Below are 22191 nucleotides of genomic sequence, written 5' to 3'. Positions count from 1 at the left end.
AATTAGGGAACAGTCTAACTCACAAACTAACCAAATACTCTACTGAAGGATAGACTATCACTGTCTGTGCTGTTTATGTATCCTGATACAACCCTAGACATATCCGGGAAGAGGGAACCTCAGCTGAGAAAATGCCTCTGTAAGATCAGCCTAAAGTCATTTTCTTGATTGCCGATTGATATGGTAGCCATCTGTGGGCAGTGCCATCCCTGGGCAGGCGGCCCTGACTGTAGAAGCAAGCAAGATGAACAAGCTAGAAAGAGCAAGGTAATAATCAACCTCAGAAGCCCTGGCTTCCCCTGATCCTGGACTGCAATGTATGTGCTAAGTAAACCTTTTTCCTCTCCAAGTAACTTGTGGTCATAGTATTTTATCACAGCAATAGAAACCTAACTAAGACACTGCGGCTAGTACCCCTGGCAATTTCATTAGGGCCTCATCTACTTCTGAGGCTTCTATCCGATGACTTCCAACTTCCAGTCACAGCTCACGCCTCACTAACTGCCTCTTAATGTACTCCATGTGGAAGTCACAACAACTGTTTTTAATTTACCATTTTTAAAACTATTCACTCTCCTTATTAAGCTGAGTCACACTATAGATTCAACCTTTCATGCATGTATAATTATGATGTCACTACCTGTGCATTCTCTTCAAAACTTTATTCTCAAAAAGCCTCAATTTTTCTCTTCTCTCTAATCTCCAGACATTTAGTTCTCCAAATCTGTAACTTTCTTCATAAAAAGAAAGTTGTACTAAGTTCAACGGAATTCCCACTCTGTCCTTTGCTTTAGTTCCCACTTCCTGTACTTGAAATGCCTTGACTGGTCGACCAGCCCATGATCCTTGCTCCATGTCGCCCATGTCCACTGTGTGTGGAAGTATCATTTACACTGGCCCATATGAAATATAGCTTTCAGAAAGAAAGTTAAACCTACATATTAAAACAAAACAAACAAAACAGAGCCGGACTAAACATCACTATTCCTAATGCTTTTTCACCCTGTAGTCATTCTCTTTTGAAAACAAACAAACAAAACCCAAAAAACATTTGGTCTGGGATCTAATGAACAAAACCAGTCAAAATGTGTAAGAAAATATAAAGTAAAACAATGAAACATGGCTACAGGCTCAATCCCACATTTTACTAAATCTAAACATTTGAGTCATTAAAAATGAGTATCTCAAAGCTATCAGACAGATGAGTTTCATCAGTAGCACACAGTTTACATATTTCCTTAGAAAAATAAGTAGACTTCACATAGCTCCTGTGGCAACTTGTTTTGCCATGGTGAAGAACAGCCCACAGCCTGGCACGCACTGGCCAATGCTTTACTGACCTCCATCCTCCACTGCAATTCAGTCAGCACAGAGGCGACCTAAGAAAATCACCTGCCTCCGCACTCACCACCACTGCTAACCACCGTCACCTGTGCCGCAGTGGCCAGCTGACAAAGTCCCGCTTTCAGTTGAGTTCTCAACATGTTCTCTACAGGATAGCTAGGACTGCCACTTAAGTCATAAAGCAGATCTTGCTACTTTTTGGTAAAATTATCCAAAGGCTTCCCAGTACACATATAGACACAGCACACTCTGGCCCACAGCATGCCACAGCTCCTACTTGAATGAACCTCTCTGAGTTCACTTCCTATAGCTCCTGCCCCTTGCCCGCTAACCTCCACTCTCTTGGCCTCCTCTCCTACAAACTTGTCCAGCCCATTTTGTGTCTTTCACTTACCTACCATCTTCACCACTTCCTACTATTCCACTTGAAATGACCTCCCAGAGATCCCATGAATCTTCCCTCTCCCTTCCTCCCTCTCTTCCTTTCTTTCTTTCTGAGACAGTGTTTCTCTGTAACTTTGGCTATCTGTAGACTAGGCTGGCCTCAAACTCACAGAGATCCATTTGTGTCTGCCTCCAGAGTACTGGGATTAAAGGAGTGTACCACTACTGCCTAGTGATCCCACAAGTCTTTATGTTCTTCATTTAGTTAGTGTAGTTGTCACCTCTTGAGAAAATAAACCCAAACAGCCCATCTACAGCAGCACCTAATTTGTCACTCTCCATCATCCCCACACCCCCCCAAACCTACACTTTGTTCGCATGTCTATGTCGGCTCAGAGTTGCTTACTCATAATCCTGTTTCCTCTGGCACTCAGACAATGCCTTGATACACAACAGGTTCTCAGCGTCTAATGTCTCTCAAAGCTTTAGACTCAGTATTTCCCCATAAAATGTTCCAAGGGGACCACAAAACTCCAAATTTCCAAAGCTTACCATGGTACCACCTAAATCTGGGCTACCATCTATAATCTTATAAATACTTGCTTATATTTTTCATCTTGGTGTTTCCGAGCCATCCTCGGAGTCCTTCCTCCCGGCCCTCGTGGTTTCTTCTCCATGCTAACCCATCATGGCTTCCTCCTCCTTCCTCTCTTCCTGTTTCCCTTTCCTAAGTTTCTCCTGTCCCCAAAGCCCAGGGAACCTTAGCCACGCCTACCCATTCTGCCCTGCCCAGATTTTAGGCCTTTTAATCAACTAATCAGGAATAATGTCTTCAGCAGGTTTACACAGCACATATAGGTGTATCCAGACAGGAACCAGATCTCGAAGGCCAGTACTTAGCATCAAAATAGAAACATCAGACCAATGCCCAACAGTCGCTCTTATGCCCTCCATCACAAAGACCTTTCAAATTCAGAACTTTGCATATGTCTCAAATAACAATCCCTTTCACTATTCCACAGTTACTACTTTAGTTCCTAACTTACTACCTCTTACATAAAAATCTAACACCAATTTATTTCACCTATACCTTCATCTTAGTTTATTTTTGTGTTGCTGTGATAAAATACCATGACAAAAGCAACTTTCAGGTTTCTTCTGGCTCACAGTTCAAAGGTACAGTCTATCACAGTGAAGAGGTCAGAATGGGGGGGGAGCAATGAATGCATGCTGTTACTCAGCTTCCTTCCCCACTTACATAGTCCAAGATTCCAGCCAGGGAAAGGTGCCACTCAGTGAGCAGAACCCCCACTTCAAGTAATGAAAACAAATACCCCTGAACAGGCATCCGCAGAGGTCTGTCTCTCAGGTGACTCTAGATCCTGTAAAGTGGATAATTAACAGTAACCACCACAACCTGCTGTGATTCAAATATGTTTTCTCTCATCTGAAACACATATTAGTGTTTAATCTGTTAAGAGAAGGAAATGTACTCTGACTATACTACTGATAGGCTGGGGCTTTGGAGTGTATTGGGATTAAAATAATCTTAGAAGAGGGAGAAAAAAAGAACATACACATGCTTTCTACAAACATGAAGGCCACTGGCATATATGGCCTTAAACCTGTACCTCCAGAACTGTAAGCCAAATAAAGCTCTTTTCCTTATTCACCCGGTCTGTGACACTTAATATTAATAACATTAAAATGAATAAGACAATCTAACATCACGCTTAGAATGAACTTTCCTGAACACAAACATATTTCTCTCCTGGAAAGTTCATTAATTACTAGTTCACCATCACCTGTAAAATCCAATTTCTTTCTATGGTTCTGACCTAACACCCTGTTAAAATGCCCAGTCCAAACTCTCTCTTATTCTTCCTTACAGGGAATTACAGTCTCCACTCAAGGATTTAAGGTTCAAACACAGCTACCTGGTTCAGAAAACTGAGCAGAAAGCTACAGTGACCCAGAGTCAGTAGCTTCCTCAGCACCAAAGAAAAGCCTAAGCGTCTGGAGGAGTGTGCCCCATAATCAGGCCACACGGAATGACCCTGAGTAAAAACCCAGCCAGTAAGAGCACACAATTCAAAATGCCAAAACATTTAAGGGAAAAAGAAAGAAGTAACTGAAAACACAATAAAAAGGAAGGCTGTTGTACATAAAAGCAGATAACACAAAGTAATCCTGTACCGTAGACTTCAGAGGTGCACATAGGCTTGTCCCAAGATTTTCTCTGGGCCTCCCCGTGACAATGTGTGACTACACATGAATGTTTTCTAAGACGTGTGGTTTATTTTTAAACAAACAGTGCCACTCCCCTACCAAGGGGGTACTTGGAAATGTGCTAGAGCATTATGCCGTGCCAAGGACCAATGCAGCATTATGGTGATTCTGCACCAAAGGTCTGGCCAAAAAACACTAGTTACTGACTCCTGGGAAACATCAGTAATCTAACTTGCTCTGAAACTTCTAGTAGCTGGCTGGTGGGAGACATCGCTAGCATAACTAGCTCTGAAACTGTAGCAATGATTAATCTCATTAAAAAAAAAAAAGACTAGGTAGAGAAACTGATTGTATTTTTATGTAGCTCAGGCTGGCCTGGAACTCAGATAGCCACCTGCCTCTCCCTTCAGCACACTGGGATTAAAAGCATGTGTGTCTTAGTTAGCTGTCCCATTGCTGTGAAGAGACACCATCACCAAGGCAACCCACAGAAGAAAGCATTTAATCGGGGCATGTTTACAGTTTAGAGAACAGATCCATTAAGGTCATTGGGGGGGGGACCTGGTGGCAGGAAACATACTACTGGAGAAATAGCTGAGCTAAGCTTACTTTACATCCTGATCTACAGCCAGCAGGCAGGGAAAGACAGGCATTGGAAGCCTAGCATGGGCTTCTGACACCTCAAAGCCCACCTCCAAAGGTACATTTTTTCCAAAAAGATGATACCTATTCTAAAAAGGCTACACCTCCTAATCCTTCTCATACAGTTCCACTCCTTGGTGACTAAGCCATTCGAATATATAAGCCTCTGGGGGCCAGTCTCGTTCAAACCACTATTTCATACAACAATTATCTATTAAATTTTAATTCAAAGTAAATGTATCATAAGTATGTAATGGGTCTGGGCTTGTCGGCATATACCTTTAATCTCTGTGCTCAGGAGGCAGAGGCAGGCAAATCTCTGTAAGTTTAAGGCCAGTCCTGTCTACACAGTGAGTTCCCAGCAAGCTAGAACCACAAAGTAAGATTCTGTCTCAAAAAAATCAAAACAAGTAAGTAAAGTAAGTAATGGGACTGGTTAAATACTTCCCTCAAGATATTTTGGGTTGTTCAAAGCACCAGGGTCAAAGCAACACAACTGTTTACCCTGGAATTCTTACTATCCTAAGAAGAACTCAAGAAGTTAAACACCAACAAATCAAGTAATCCAATTAAAAAATGGGGTACAGAGCTAAACAGAGAACTCTGCAGAGGACTGTAGAATGGCAGCAATCAAAACGACCCTGAGATTTCACCTTACACCCATCAGAATGGCTAAGATCAAAAGCTCAAGTGACATCACATGCTGGAGAGGATGTGGAGAAAGGGGAACCCTCCTCCATTGCTGGTGGGAATGTAAACTTGAGCAACCACTTTGGAAATCAATCTGGTGCTTCCTCAAGATCCAGCTATACCACTGCTAGGCATATATCCAAAAGATGCTCAAGTACACAACCAGGACATCGGTTCAACCACATTTGTAGCAGCTTTATTCATAATAGCCAGAATCTGAAAACAACCCAGATGTCCCTCAATGGAGAAATGGATAAAGAAATTGTGGTACATTCACACAGTGGAATACTACTCAGCAATTAAAAACAAGGAAATCATGAAATCTGCAGGCAAATGGTGAGAACTAGAAAAGATCATCCTTAAGTGAGGTATTCCAGAAGTAGAAAGATACACGGTATATACTCACTTATAAGTGGATAATAGACCTGTAAGACAGCATAAACATACTAAAATCTGTACACCTAAAGAAGCTAAACAAGAAGGAGGATCCAGGGTAAGAAGATCAATCCTTACTTAGAAAGACAAATAGGATGGACATTGGAAGTAGGAGAAAATGAGAAGCAGGATAAGAGCCTACCATACAGCGCCTCTGAAAGACTCTACCTAGCAGTATATCAAAGCAGATGCTGAGACTCATAACCAAACTTTGGGCAGAGTGCAGGGAATCATATGAAGAGAGAGTTAGTAAGACCTGAAGATCTGGTCCTTGTGGAGCTCCTCTTCTCTTCAGGTCTTACTAACTCATCTGACAAGCAGGGGCTTGTCTGAGACTGATCCTCCAACCAGGGACCATGCATGGATATAACCTAGAACCCCTGCTCGGACGTTGCCCATGGCAGCTCAGTATCCAAGTGGCTTCCCTGGTAAGGGGAATAGGGACCGTCTCTGGCATGAATTCTATGGCTGGCTCCTTGACCTCCGCCCCCCACCCCTGTGGGAGGAGCAGCCTAAGTAGGCCACAGAGGAGGACACTGCAGCCAGTCCTTGGGAGACCTGATAAGCTAGGGTCAGATGGAAGGGGAGGACAACTTCCCCTATAAGTGGACTTAGAGTGGGGCAAAGAGGAGATGAGGGAGGGAGGGTGGGACTGGGAGGGAATGAGAGAGGGGGCTACAGCTGGGACACAAAGTAAATAAACTGTAATTAATATAAATAAAATAAATATATATAAAATAAATATATATTTAAATATATGTAAAATAAATATATATAATTAATATAAAGAAAAATTATATAAAAAAGAGGTGTCTTTAAATAGTTCTTAGCTAAAATATCTCAGGCATTAAAACAGGATTACTATGGCTAGTTGTGTGCTCATGTGGTAAGGTATGTGACACTGTGGAGCAGCAGCCATCACATCAGTGTTGCCCACAGCTCACAAAAAGCCCTGGAAAGGAAGAAAGTGTCAAACAATAACCACTTGAGTTTGCAGTACAGAGAGAGTGGTATGGTCTGTGAAAAAACACTGAATAAATTAACAAAGGTCTCTGTTACTGATAGACTTAGCAAGGAATCACATGGTTTGGATTTAATAGGAGGCCAAAACATAAAAATACTTGCCTAGATGAAAACGGAAGATAAAGATAAAATCAATGCATATGAGAAGCAGACAGGAAATGGCCACTGAAAGAAAACATGTACTTAACTTCAATGCTTTGCCTCCTAAAGACAAATTCTGCATACACACTTACCATTAGGAGGCGACCTAGCTCAATTAGTAAAGCCATTGCCTTGTATGACTAACTTGAGGAATGGCGTTTGGATCCTTAGCACCCTTGTAAAATGTCAGGTGCAGCAATGCCTCCTGTAATCCTATCCTGAGGCAGAGGCAGGAAGATCACTGGGGTTTGCTGGCCAGCCAGCCTAGCCAAATCAGCAAGATCCAGCTTCAGAGAGAGCTTGAGAGACCTGTCTCAAAAAGTGAGGTGGAAATTCGACTGAGAAGTGACAGCAGATGTTTATTCCTGGTCTTCTGCATGCATGGATATGCATGTTTACACACAGGCACGCACTGTGGTTTGAATGTAAAATGGCTTCCAAAGGCCCATGTATCTGAACACTTCATCCACAGGTGGTGGCACCGTTTGGGGAGGTTGCAGAAGCCTTTGGAGGTAGAACTTTACTGGAGCAAGAGTGTTGATTGGAGAGGAGGGAAAGGTTCAGCAAGCCCACACAAGCTCCTACTAGCCTGGACTGAGCAGGACCCAGTTACCATGCTTTTTCACCGTAATGAATTATATCCCTTTAAATTATGACAGAATCAATCAATCAATCCTTCCTTCCTTAAGGAAGTATTCCTTCCTTCCTTAAGTTGCTTCTTGTTGGGGAACATTTAGTCATAGCAACAGAAAAACTATTACACTTATCTGGATCTACCACATTGAGTACTATGCTATAAATACACACCTGTTTTCCATCTCTGTAGGCATAAGGTTATTTTGTAATTAAAATGATGATCTCTGTACACCCCCCCCCCCAATCTGGTTGCAAACCTTGTTCTGAGAATCTCCTGTCTCAATGTGTTGTGAACACTACTCCCTAACCATCCCCTGATATGCCAATAAAGCAGCTTATAGCCAATCTCCGAGCAGGGTTGAGAACTGGGCTGGATTTCCTGCTGCCAGGAGAGGAGGAGTTAGAAGAGGAAGTAGAGGGTTCAGCCACAGGAGAGGTCCAAGAGACAACAGAAGAAGCTGCATCAGAAAAGCTACAAAGTCCAAGTATCTTTGCAATATATGCTGAGAGGAAACAGTTTAGTTTAGAGAGCTAATAACTGCTAAGTTATTATGTTGTGAAGCATGTTATTAAACAAATAAAAGAGTCTCAATTATTTGTGTGACAGCCAGGTTAAGAGAGAAACAGAGAAAGTTTTATAAAAACCTTCGCACCCCTCTATTTACTGTACACAGACGCAAAAACACATAGCCAGTATGTTTAAAACCTCAAATGGAAGTGGGATAAAAAAGATGATATATAGCTCATTTAAAGTATCTCCTCTTCTCTACTATGGATACATTCCTTCAGTTTTTATCTTCATAATACGAGATACAGAGGTAAACATAAGCAAGAATGAAATTATTCTAATATTAATAGCTCCTGGGTAACTTTCCTTTTTAACTCATATTTAAAAAGCAGAACAGGTTCAAACACTATAAAACAACAAAAAAGCCAAACACCTAGACTCCAGACCTAGTTCATCCTAGACCAGGAATACAAGCACACCTGCAAGTATTGTGCTGTTCGTTTTGTAGTTGACAGAGCCTAGAGTCACTGTGAGGCGGGAACTCACTCAAAGGGAAAAGAAAAGAAACTGGGCAGGGCAGTGAAGGCGTGTAATCCCAGCATGAGTGATGCACAAGGAGGACTTCTCAGGCTAGCCTGCAGCATTACAGCAGGCTAAGCGAGCTTGAGCTGCGAGAGGCTCTCCCCTCAGCAGACAAGCACTGGAGGACTCCTGATGTCCACCTCCAGCCTCCACACACATGAATTTGCACACACCACTAAGATGAACCTTCAGGGTAGGGACACAATAAAATCTACTGTCCTGTAAGCCTAGAAAAGGACACCTGGACAAGTTTAGAGAAAAGTATCTGCCTGTGAATGAGACAAAGCCTTAGTGTGCACTACAGGCCGGTTTCAATCTTGTAATTCTCCTGCCTCCATTTCCTGAGATGAGCTGAGTGTTTCAATTTTGGCAGCACTGCCTTGGGGTTGGGCAGCTGTGATGTGTGGGTGTATGTGAGGTGCTACCCTATGAATTATTTAGCAACAATCCTGGCTTCCACTCACTAGACTACAGAAACACCTTCCCCTTAAAGCTGAAAAATTAAAAATGTCTTCAGAGAGCACAGAATGTCCCTTTGGGGAAAACTGTACCTGTATAGAGTTACCCATTTAGCCCAAGCAATGCAAACACTCACTGAGTAACAGGCTTTTGTGCTTCTTTAATCCAAGATCACTGTACTTTTCATGTTCACTTAGTAAATACCTGGCAATGATTTGGCATTAAAGACATAATATGGCTGCAAAATATATTTACTATACTGTTCTTTTACACAATCAAGAAACAAAGAATATCAGAGAGCAAGACCTATGACCAGAGTTTAAAATCCCCTAATATCAAATACTGGAATACACATGTCATTTCTATGGCTTTTAACTCTACTGTTTGTAATATTCTATTGTCAATTTTATCACATTCCTTACTACCATTAGTATTTGATTTTTTGGGAGATGTGAGGGAGAAAGACAGAGGGACTGAAACAGGACCTCATTCTATAGCACAGACTGCCCTAGAATTCTCTATCTAGTCCAGGATGGCCTACAACTTGCAATCTTCCTGTTTCTACTTCAGTGCCAGGGTGATAAACAGAACTCAGCAAGATCAGCTTGGTGCTTTAATTTTCTATTTTTTTTTCTTCTAATTTTGTAGTTCTTCCACATCTTTTCTCATGCCTTATGTGACAAAACCCATACATACCACTCATCTATCACAATTACTGTTAATGTCCTTCCACCGAGATTAACAGTGTGTCACGCAGAAATAAACTAAATCCTACTTAGCATTTTATACCTAAGTAGGTGGTCTCAATGAACTTGTTCATTCTTTAATTAAAAAATCTACTAAAATTTAGGAACTGTAAGAACTTATGAGACCAGCACGTATGAGACCCTGCAACTCTACAAGCAACTTGACATAACTTTAAAGCAGGGCTTTAGACCAGGGCTTTTCTGAAGAAAAAGATGAGTCTTGGGGAGAGCCCAAACCTGAACACCCAGAGACAGGCCGCATAGGAACCCCTTGAAAAGTTCAAAGTGTGGCCTGCACCATTTGCTGTGTTGTGGTGGGCTCACCGCAGCCCTGGCGCCAACTCGCGACTCTTCGACTGCCTTTCAGCTTCCTTAGCTCACCTTTAACTGACCAGCTTCTCTTGACTGCAACCGATCCAGTACAAGGCCCCCACACAACTCTCATGCCAACAGTTAAATGGCCATGCTGCACTAGGAAAACCTGTTTTTCTGTCTTTGGGAATATTTAAATTTCTCTCCTGATAATGTAGCCTTTTCCTCTGTGCAACCTAATTATCTCTTTTCTTTACCATACAAACTGGTTCTAACCATCTTGATCTTTTCCATCCTATTTGCACAACTATACAGCTTATTCCTAAACTACTTCATTCATGTTACTCACTATGGAAGGCCTTTTCCCCTGCAGTTATCAAGTTCTCACTAATATATGGCCACCTCTTGACTGGGGTGAACCAATTTTACAGTCTTCAAACTCATCTCAAATTAATTCAACCAACCAGATAGCAAGGCTTCTATACACAAGCAAATTTTTTCTCTCTCTCTCTCTCTTTTTTTTTTTTTTTACTTTATTTTTAAGTAATTTAAATTATATTTATTTATCAGGGCTGGTATGTGGCCATCAGAGGACTTATCAAAGTCAGTTCTCTCCTTCCACCTCGTGGGTTCCAGGAATCAAAACTTCAGTTAGTCATCAGGCTTGGAGAAAGGTGTTTTTATTAGCTGGCTGTTCTAGTTTGACTTTTTGTTGCAGTGAAAAACAAAACAAAATTGACCAAAACTAACCTGAGGAAGAAAAGATTTACTTAATTTTACAACTTCCAGGTCACAATCTATCACCAAGGGAAGCTGAGGCAAGACAGGAACCTGAAGGCAGGAAATGAAGCAGGAACCATGGAGGAATGCTGATAACTGGCTTGCTTTCCATGGCCTGCTCTGTTTGCCCCCCTTATACAAGCCAGGACCATCTGCCCAAGGGCAGCACTCCCGTTATCCCCCAGTGGGCTGGGCCCTTCCACATCAATCACTAATCAAGAAAATGCCTCACTGACTTGCCTATAGGCCAATCTGATGGAGGCACTTCCTCAACGTAGGTTCCTTCTTCCTAGATGATTCTAACTTCTGTCAAAAAAATAAGTTGACAAAAAAACAACCGTACTCCCCCTTAAATCATTTTAGACCTTAGTGTTATTCATGGTAACAATGCTACTTATTTGCTAAACTTTCCTAATATTCTTTTTTTAAAGTGTAATCGTAGCCTACGTTCATGGAAATATGTTTGGCTGGGGAAAACAATGTTTATCTTCTCAAACTATATATATGTATGTATGTATATATATGTGAAGTCTCCAGAATATTCATATTCGGATTTACTTTCAGTGAAAATTTCTATTAAAACACACTCTTAGAAGACTAACAGAAGGAAAGACAGAATAAAGGTAAGAAAAAAACAACGAAGGCAGCCAAGTGAGTGTTTTACTGATTTATTGACCACTGGCATGAAACTATGAGTTGAAACACACTATAAATGCCTGCTAGGCTATAAGCAAGCTGAACAAGAGAAAAAGTTGCTAAAAAGCTTTTCCTCCCCAAAATCACAGTTGTTCTACCTGTGGGACAATAACCGTCACTTTTAAGGGAAAGTAAGAAAAATTCCACACACCTAAAAAGTTTCTCTCAAGAAAGCAGTGATTAAGCACTTAAGCAAGTAATTGTGTATCATCTTGAATTTCCAAATTACATAGCATAAACTGTTGACAATATGCTCTATTAATATTCTTACTGTGAGAACATTAAAATGTCCTAAGGACTTTTATGGGTTCATTCAAAACTTCAGTCTCCTTAATCTTGTTGACCCTACAAAGTCAAATTCTGTCATTAAAAAATGTATCTGCTTTGAGGTTTCTCAAGAAGTCAGTGCTGACGATTTGTGAAGCAATGGTGCAACTAGGTTGCCCAAGGAAGTTCAACCGTCTTAAATGGTTTAATTTTTTTCATTTATTCTCATTCCAAAAAGAGCACTAGTTTAAAAAAGAAAATAAAAACTATTTGAATAAATCTGTATAAAAGTAGGGATGATCATTTATTTCCAAAACAGGTAACTTCAATGCTTTAACAGTAACTATAAGATCCTTAAACCAAAATGCCAGCTAGGATATTAAAGATGAAAAGACAGTTTTACTTAAAAAAAAAAACAAAGTTGAAATGTCCAGAAAAGCTTATGTGCATATGGGCATACAAATATAAATTCATTTGAAATAAAATAAATAAAATAAATTCATTATAAGATTACTACACTAATTTCAAATGCTAAAAAAAATCTCATTACATGGTGATAGATCCAGAGATCTATCAGAAGTACATATTTCTTTATTCAAAACAAGATGCCACATCATTAAATACTGCTTGTACTCTACAGATTTTTGGCAGAAAAATAGGAGAAAAAAATGGGGATTCTGTCAATGCTATAAAATCCTCAGCTTGGAAGAAACTTCACCTATTCCATTTTGTCACTCAACAGTGGATTGATCTTTGTAAACACACTGACAAGTTAGATGAAAATTAGATATTAACTAGTCAATAGTACATAATTTAAAATAAAAATTCATTTAAAATTACTTATTTAAACCTGTATTATAGGAGTAAATAAAACTATGAATCAAGCAAAGGGAAATTACCTAAAAACCTATCAGATTCTGTGCACAGACGCTGTTCCATATGGTAAGAGAAATAATTTTCTGAATTATACAGCCTGTATGGCAGTGCACACCTACAATCCAAGCACAGAGGCAGGATTATCACAAGGTCCACACCAGCTTGGGGTTACAGAGAAATACCCTTTCTCCAACAACTCTCTGAAACACTTCTAACAGCAAACTTAAGTGTTTTGACTGAATAGAGCTCCATAATCTGGACACTATAAAAGAGGGAAGGAAAAGCTCAAGCTCCTACCCAGTGCTAACTCCCTTACCATGCTGATATATATATATATATATATACATATATTTTTTTCATATATATTTTATATATTTTTACACATATATATATGAGAAGAAAGAAAAGGAAACTTCCTAATTTTAAGGAATCATGTGATTTAACTTAACCCAAGAGAACATTGTGTTAGTAAATAAGCCTTTATATAATATTTGTTATGGTTAAGAAAATGTTTCTTTTAGCAAAAAATGTGAAACATGAAGCTGATGTTAATAATCCATGTATCGTAATATTCTATAGTTTATAATTTCTATCACTGTAGTATTGTTATAGTTAGCCTCAGTTGTCAACTTGGCACAAACTTAAAGTCACCTATGTAGAAGGCACCACTACAGAAGAATTGCCTAGACTAGATTAGACTGTGACCCTGTGTAAGTCTTTTTTGTAATTATTAGCCAATGTAGGAAGGCCCAGCCCAATGTGGGAGCTAACATCTCTGGGCAGGTAGTTCTAGGCTAAGAAAGCTAGTTGAACAAGCCAGAGTGCTTGCTCCTCCATGTTCTCCTCCATGTTCTCCGCTTCAAGCTTCTGTGTGGCTACATCTGATGAGCTAAAACCTATGTGCCTAAAATGAACCCTTTCCTCCCCAAGTTGCTTTTGGTCATGTTGTGTATTACAATAATAGCCAATTATGAGAAGTACTCAACAAAATTTCCTGAAACATCCAATTTCAGCCAGATCTTGGGATTGTTATTTCTAAGGCCCATCACTGAACTCACATTTTGTAAACATTTGTCCTCCCCCCACTTGCCTACTAGATGTAATAAAAGATCTGATAGCCAATAGCTGGGCAGAAAGTAGAGGGCAGAACTTCCAGGGGAGAGACAGACTCCAGAAGGAAGGCAGTAAAGGAAGGAGACTCACTAGCAGGACACAAAGAAGGAAAAGACGCACCAAGGCTAAGGAGAAGGGTAAAAAACCAGCCACATGGCAGGTTGTGAGCTAGAATAGTTGGGATGTTAGATGAGCTAGCTCAGAGCCTGCCCAGCAGAAGGCCTAACTTTTAAATATAATAAAAGTCTCATGTTATTATCTAAATGGCTGGTAGGTCTGAGAAGTCCCCCTTACAGCATGGCATTGGCCAAAGTAAAGTGGTATCTGGAAATAAGATTTCAAAACACAACCTTCTTTTCTGCATGCCATGTCTTATTTGATACAGACTACGGTACAGCAGGTATCATGTTTATAAGAAAACGAAGTTCAGTTACTTGGAAAGACGCAAAGACACTAAGTGACGAAATAAACATTAACTACTATAACCAAGGTTGTGCAAACAGCTGCAGGGTCACAGCCCTCAGGGTCACCCCACTACCATGACAGTTTCTCAGTGATAATGTACTGCCAGAGAAAGGAGCCAGAGCCCCTGGCAAAAGACACATTCCTAAGATCAGCACATTAACACAGGTTTATATTTTAAGCAACAGCTGCCAATTAATAAGGTTCCTAGTGAATCATTTTTTGAAATTCAAATCACTGAACATACACACACAAACACACACACACTTGTGTGCTCAGTATCACTACAAACCCCTAAAAATTATACAGCTTAGCAAGCCTCAAACCTGTCACTCTCCTGCCTCTGCATCCTCAGTGCTGGAATTCCAGGTGTGTGCCACCACACCCAGTCAATGGCGTTTCTCAGGCCCAGCGCTCCTGACATTGTGGGTAACTGTTCTTCCCAGGGCTATCCTCCACTCCTTGCAGCGTCCCTCACTTAGAATCCAGTCACCAGGAGCAGCTCTTCCATCTGTGACAGTGAGGTACTCCTCAGAGTGTCAGCAAATTCATCCCTGGCTACGAAACACTACGTTATAGAAGAGTGTGGCAGAAAGCCATTTCTTAGCCAGAATGATTTTTGTTTGTAAGTCCCTCTTATGAACCAACTAAATAGTCACCTGAGAGGCTGAACAGGGGTCTCCCCAAGGAACCTATTCTAACCTCTGGAAACTGAATACTACCCTACCAAGAAAAAAAAATTAAAGACTGTGATTATGTTAAATAAGGATCTTTTGAGGGAAGATAAAAGAAAGTGGGGGACAGAAAAGATGGAGAGAGATGGGGAGGTTAGAGGAAAAAGATTTGAAAAGCTGGCCTTCAGGGTAAGGAAAATGCAGCCACTAGCTACGGAATGCCCATGAAATTCTACAGAAGAAGCAATGAAGGAATTCTCCAGATCCTCCAACAGCCATAGCTTTATGATACCTTCATCTAGGCCCAATACTATTGATTTCAGGCGTCTGGCCTTCAGAACTGTGAAAAAACAAACTTCTGATTTTGTTTGTAAGTCACTAAGCATGCCAATTTGTTGCAAGAGCCAAGAGAAAACTAAGAGAATCTGAATGGATTTTAATTAGTTTTAAATCTGATGTTAAATTCGCAATTAGTAAATGAGATCATGTATAGTAAGCATTTAGCATGGTTCCTGAACCCTCCTAAGCAAGTGGAGGGAAAAGACTCTAGGCTCCAAGAATAAAAATACATAAACGATCACTCACAAAACGAATGTTACACAAGTTACCCAATTTGTCTTGAATGAAAAAAAAAATTGTGGATGAGATCAACCAACAACAGTTTCTTGAGGAAGGAACGCCTGAAACTAATTATTAGAGATTGAGAAAGCAAAGGAGGGAAGAAATGATTGTGAGCAAAGCCAGGGAAAGCAGTGAGATGGCTGTTGCCATGTGGACCTGGCCACTGTGGTGCAGAGGGCAGACCACGGGCTAACGTTAAATAATCCAAACAACACAGACACAACCCACCCCCCAAAAAGGAACTCTGTTAAATGACCTGGTAGTAAACAGAATATTCCACAGGACATACTAATTTATACACAGGCTGTGACTCTTAGAGGCTTTTATCAATATAAACATACCCTACACTACAGGGTAACTACAAAGAACAGGTACTCATACAAAGAGAACACTGTACCAGTCACTCTACAGCAACCTCAGAAAGCAAATATCCTTTAAACATTTGCCTAAATTGACTTCTATTGCCCAAAACTAATATTCCTCCCAGGATGAAGGCCCTCTGCAATCTACCATGTCTCTAAACCTCTCATTTTCACTTTTCTTTTCCTAAGCATATGGCCCATAACCGAGTCATTTTCCTCACACTCTCACAAACTTTCTATTTTACACATCTCCAGCTGCCCATCCCACTTCCTAATAACATCTCTCTTACTCAACTAAGATCTATATGCTACAAAACAAAGTAAGCCCAAAACATCCAATTCACACACAATATAATGAACTTGTTTTTCTTGAAACTGCTTTGTTGCTCACTTGTTTTTTTATATTGTTTTTGTTTTTGCTTTTTTTTTTTGTTTGTTTGTTTGCTTGTTTTGTACTGTTTTTTAGATAGGGTTTCTCTGTGTAGCCCTGGCTGTTCTCAAACTCAAAGATCCACCTGCCTCTGCCTCATTAAAGGCATGCATTACCACCACCCAACTGCTCACTTGTTTTACTAAAGTATATTTTCAAGTGACACTAGTTTTTATAAGATTTCTTCCAATGGCACAAAATGACTTAGTGTTTTTCGTAAAGGTAGCACACTTTTAGCTCCTTCCACTCAGTCTTCCAGACGTCAGGATGAAAGAAGATGATCTAGTCAAGTGAGAAGGTACTTACTCAGGACCACTTTGGGAGTGGAAGAAAAGGTCAGTTTGATTAACTCATGAGGGAAACTACAAAGCGACATTGCAACTCAGAGTTAGATAAATAAACTGCATATTAGTTCTTTATCTTCCCACAAGCATTTATGTTGACTTGTGCATACTTCCAGCCTTTTCTTAATTTAATTTCCAGAATTCACCTTAATGTCTTTCAGAATTTCAACTGCATCTAATTTTATTACTTTATACTTCCCATAACAATATACTAAAACTTGCTAAGCCCCGTTCTCTTTAAAACCATTAGCAGAACTTATTTGGTCTATGAATCTAACAGAAGAAAATGGTACATAAGCCAGGTGGTGGCAGCACACCTTTAATCCCCCAGCACTTGGGAAGCAGAGGCAGGTGGATTTCTGTGACTTTGAGGCCAGCCTAGTCTAGAGCGAGTTCCAGGACAGCCAGGGCTACACACACAGAAACCCTGTCTCAAAAATATCAACAACAAAAGGTACATACTAGGACTTTTTGGTTTGGTTTGTTGTTTTTTAAGCAGGTCTCACTGTATAGCTTTGGTTGCCTTAGTTTCCTAAGTGCTAAATTTACAGATATGTGCTACCATACCCAACACTGTCTTAATTTATATTTGTATTATATAGGAGGTTGAAAGTCTTAACATATACATAAAATAATCTGAATTTCCTGTTTTGAGATTCTGTGCATGACCTTTGCCTACTTGGTGTTAATCTTTTGTTTACTGATTACGAAGTATCCTTTGTATATTAACGTCTTTGTCTTCAGTAGAAATTACAAACATTTCCCCAGTTTCTTCATTATCATCACACTACTTTTATTATTTCATGCTATACTGATTCTTTTATACATATCTTTCTTAAACTGTAAATTCTTCTCATTGCACATAATTCTTTTGTATATCCCTAGACAAATGCTTTTCAGACCTTTAGTACTGAAGATGAAATTAAAAGGTAAAGATAAACCGCTTTTGGAATGAGTGAGCACAGATCTTCTCACGGGGTACCTACTGGGATTGTTCATGGTAACAATAAGTACAACCAAGTTCCAATAACTTAAGCTAGTCTGTCAAACAGGAAGAAGCCAATATTGATTTGTCTCCATTTGTCTGGGTGGGGACTGTAAAGATACAGAAGCTGCTGGTGAGCATATTTTCTATCAGGAGGAACAGAAAGTGCCCCTGTAGCCAGAGAAGGACAAGCCACATGTTCATTAGCAACAACAGGACCTGCAGTGTCAGTGGGTTCCAGTAACAAGGAGAGATGGTAAGGAACCTATCAGGGTTGTTCCAAGCAAGGAGTCTAAAAGAAAAAGCAGAAGATGACAAAGGTGTCGGGGTCAGGATACATGCAGGACCTAACAAACAGTGGAAAGAATCTGCAAAGTTAACAAAACAAAACGAAACACACAAACAAAACCCTACTCACTGTCTTGTCTTCAATTCTCATTCTACCTTAAATCTATAACTTCAATGTACCTTTTGTTTTTGTTGTTGATATTTTTGAGACAGGGTTTCTGTGTGTGTAGCCCTGGCTGTCCTGGAACTCGCTCTAGACCAGGCTGGTCTCAAAGTCACAGAGATCTACCTGCCTCTGCCTCCTAAGTGCTGGGGGATTAAAGGTGTGCCACTACCACCTGGCTTATGTACCATTTTCTTCTGTTAGATTCATAGACCAAAGAAATTCTGCTAATGGTTTTAAAGAGAATGGGGCTTAGCCTTTTGAAATAGTCACCTCCAAGTATTTAAAATACTCAATTGTCAGTGGAATCTAGCAACAAATAAACATTTTTTTTCGATAAGCAGAAATGTCTCTTGTGGTATGTTTCACTTAAAAAAGAAAAGGGGCTGGAGAGATGGCTCAGGAGTTAACAGCTCTTGCTTCTCTTCCAGGACTGGAGTGTAGTTCTCAGCACTCATTTGGGGCAGCTCACAACCACCCATAAATCCACTTTCAGGATTTCATAAATCCAATGACCTCTCTTAGCCTCCAAAAGCAACACATGTATGTGGGACACACACACACAAAATAAACCTTTTTTTTTTTTTTTACATTTTTTAATTTATTTTAAGATATAATATGTATACAGTGTTCTCTGCATGTATACCTGCACGCCAGGAGAGGGCACCAGATCTCATCTTAGATGGTTGAGAGACACCATGTGGTTGCTAGGAATTGAACTCAGGACCTTTGAAGAGCAGCCAGTGCTCTTAACCTCTGAGCCATCTCTTCAGCCCAACAAATCCTTTTTAAAAGGAAAGGAAAAAGTAATTTTAGAACAAAAGCAAAATCATCTTAAAAGAAAAAAAGGGGCAATTTAAGGATGGGAACTACTTCAAATCATTAATTGTTATGTGCATGAATGTAGCATGAAAAGATTTGAAAAAAGTCTCTGAGTTATTCTATCATAATCAAGGAAGGTCATAAAAGTTAACTTCTTTTTAACCTATTAAAAACGCATTTTACTTTGCTTAACTGAGTTCATTTTCTGAAATGGCCACTTCAAGGTTAAGTATTGTCAAAAAAGAGTATGTAGAAATCTGACTTAATTATAATGGATAAAAATAATCATAATTTAATAGTCAAAAGGTATACATTTTTAACTAATCTCCATGACTGCCAGAAGACCACCTTCTCTTCTGTAGGGAAATGAACATAAATTTAGCTACAAGAGACGCTTTGATATCTCCGGCTCTAAAAGCTTTTAAAGGAGACCAAGCCAATCTGCTTTAACAGGTATGGAATTAGTGTACTTCATAGAGGAGTGATGATCTTTCCAAATCCTTGAAGACAACTAATATCTGTGTACATTAAGCAAGTAATTAAACCTGCATTCCTGCTAAGATTAATGCCAGTAAAACCTGATCTCTGAAAGATATAATGCATTCATGAATCTTAAGTTTCATGGTTAGTTAGTCCATTTAACAGCAGTCCAAAAAGTACACTGTTAATAACAGTCTAGGAGGAGAGGAACTTTGTGATTGGAGTGGGAGTTAAGAGAAGTCATTACACACTGAGATCAAGACTTGGTTCTGAATGCATCCTCCTTAGCACTCTCCAGCAGTCTGGCAAAGCGCCCTGGATGATTAGCAGCCAACACATGCAGAGTAGGGATCCTTTTGAGATGAACTGCAAAGGCTCCCCCAAGCGGTCACAAAAAAAAAAAAAAAAAAAAAACAGCCAAGTGTGGGCTAATCACTGATGCTGCTTTGAATCAAACCCAAAATACTCTAAGCAAAGCTGATGCCTAATTAGAGAAAAATGTAATCAAATACCAGATCTACTATAATAGAGAGATCTTCCATGACTTAAGATGTAATGTTTATGAACAGAGAACTACTTTTGGAAGGAAAAAAGCCTAACAGTAAAACAAAACTACAATTTTTCTCTATAAATTTTTCTAGGGACGATAGCATCTCAAACAGTTGAATACTTTTCAAATCTGTTCAACCCTCCCTAAATATCAGCATATCCTTTGTAACTATATTTATTTGAAAAGTTCTGATACAAATTTTGTTGCGTAGCAAATGAAATACATTTGAAAAGAAAATTTATCAGTTACTACATACCTAAGTTAGAATTTACAGAGGTCCCCTTCATGTCACTAGTAATCTGCACTAACTGTAAATGACGTAACAATACAAACGGGTCTTCCTGCCCCTCTCACTATTTATCTTCTTGATGTTTTCACTGCCTGAGTCTCAGATGAGCATGAACCCTATATTCTTTGCAACTCTCCCCGCAATGATTTGCTTGCTGATACTACTATCCCTTTTGATAAAGCTAAGATGTCCAAAATGTGCAAAACATTTAATTAAAGCATCTGTTGTCTCCTGCTTATCATCCATTATTCAGTGGGAAAGCCTACTTAGGTATGGTAAATACTCAAACAAGCAACACAATTTTAAAACATTATGAAAGGGCTACCCAGAATCTCATGACTTACTTTCTCCTTTTTTAAATCTCAAGCCTAAAGGTGAAGGAGAGAGAAGCAGCGTGGGTAGCCATCTGACACAATTTCAGCCTGAAATAAGCTTCAAGCAAAAAACAAAGTGCTCCCTCAAATATTTAAGAAAATTATCAAATCCAACAGTTTTCCTGAAAAGAAAAGACTGCCTTATATAGAGCTATCAGATTTAACTCCAACAACTTGATATTTTTTTACCTCCAAACTTTACACACAGGACACACACACACACACACACATCCAATATTCCAACGTGGAAATGGGAGTCACTGGATTAATTTACGAAAAGTCACACACCTAGCCTGTAGTCTCCATAGGACAAAATAGAGCAATTCAAAGTGTTACCATTTGTGCATTATGTAACTCTAATTTAGAATAAAAGAAACATGAGCAATATATGTATTTAAACAATAATTTATATATATGAAAGCTTTCACAAACAAATGACCTCAAAATAAAACAACCCCCAAAGTTATTTGTTTACAGAGTAATCAGGCCTTTGAACCCAAAACTACAATCAGGCCTACCAGTTTACCATAACTGCATGGCCAATGTCGGGTGCCTTGTTTGACCAATGTACCAAAACTATTCCAGCATTGGTAACGGTGAACTACCTCTCGCCTGACACATGAGACGTATGTAATTTCCCCCCCCTCCAGCCCCCCAAAAATAACAATCTGAAAGACTACACGGGAAGAAATGGCTGCTAAATCATATTCCAAGTGAAGAGCAATTTAACGCACCCCGAATGTTGTCAGCTACATTACAAGGAACCCCATTCAGGAAGGCTAAAGTAAAATTCCAAGAATTCCCAGAGGCGTAGGAAAAGAGTAAAAGCATGGCTAGCCTGACCTTAACCGGCTGCTTTTTGAGTAATGCGGAGAATTTTCTGAGCCTCGCCGACAGCCTCCGAGTCTCTTCCTCACCGACCCCCTCCTCCCCACTTACACAAATGCTCGCCCCGAGGAAAAAGGGGGAGTTTAATGAATGCTGTCTCGAGCTGCGATCCCAGGAACTGGTCGCTTAGGAATAAACTCCCAATAAAGTGTTAAAAAAAAAAAAAAAGAAGTCTCCCCAGCAAGAAAAAAAAATACAGCCCGACCAATCCACAAGCTGTCACCGCGCTGTGGGATCTTCCACCCAACCGGCCCCCCGCCGCCCAGGCCGGCCGTCCGGCCCAACGAGAGGCGACCGGAGGGCAGGCGGGCACCTTTCCGCTCGCAGACCCAAGCGCCCTGCTCCGAGTGCACGCGCGGAGCGGCGGCCGCCCCCGCAGAGGCGTGTGCTCGCCCACGGCCACTTCGGCCAAACAAACCTCGTGGCTCGGAAGTGGCAGCGGGAGTTGCAGCAACGCCGCCTCCCCGAGCTCGGAGCCCCCCAGAGGTGCCAGCCGGAGCCGCCCGCTCCACGCCGGAGCGCCCCGCACCGCGGAGGCAGGCGGCCGGCCCCGCCCGGAAGGGGCGGCCCGCGGGGGGCTCGGGGCGCGGGAGGAG

General features: G+C 40.4%; 1 protein-coding gene across 4 annotated transcripts in view; it reads right to left on the bottom strand.

The window, feature by feature from the left end:
• The window catches only part of Pals2 (protein associated with LIN7 2, MAGUK p55 family member), a 94342-nt gene extending 72186 nt beyond the window's left edge, over window positions 1-22156 (bottom strand). The window contains exons 1-2 of one of the 4 annotated variants that reach the window (XM_055611769.1): window positions 22014-22156; window positions 18839-18976 (exon numbers count right to left, since the gene is read on the bottom strand). In XM_055611769.1, coding sequence (XP_055467744.1) covers window positions 18839-18869 — 31 coding nt within the window. In that variant the 5' untranslated portion in view covers window positions 18870-18976; window positions 22014-22156. Of the gene's footprint in view, window positions 1-18838; window positions 18977-21550; window positions 21907-22013 lie in introns of those variants that run through there. The other 3 variants (XM_055611772.1, XM_055611770.1, XM_055611773.1) reach the window with 3 other exon arrangements.
• Window positions 22157-22191: the final 35 nt, after the last annotated feature.

This window comes from Psammomys obesus, unplaced genomic scaffold (genome assembly GCF_907164565.1).
Source record: "Psammomys obesus unplaced genomic scaffold, mPsaObe1.curated_primary_1811, whole genome shotgun sequence".
Lineage (NCBI taxonomy): Eukaryota > Metazoa > Chordata > Mammalia > Rodentia > Muridae > Psammomys > Psammomys obesus.
The sequence above is the reverse complement of the archived record's forward strand: the minus strand, read 5'-3'. Positions and strand labels throughout refer to the sequence as shown.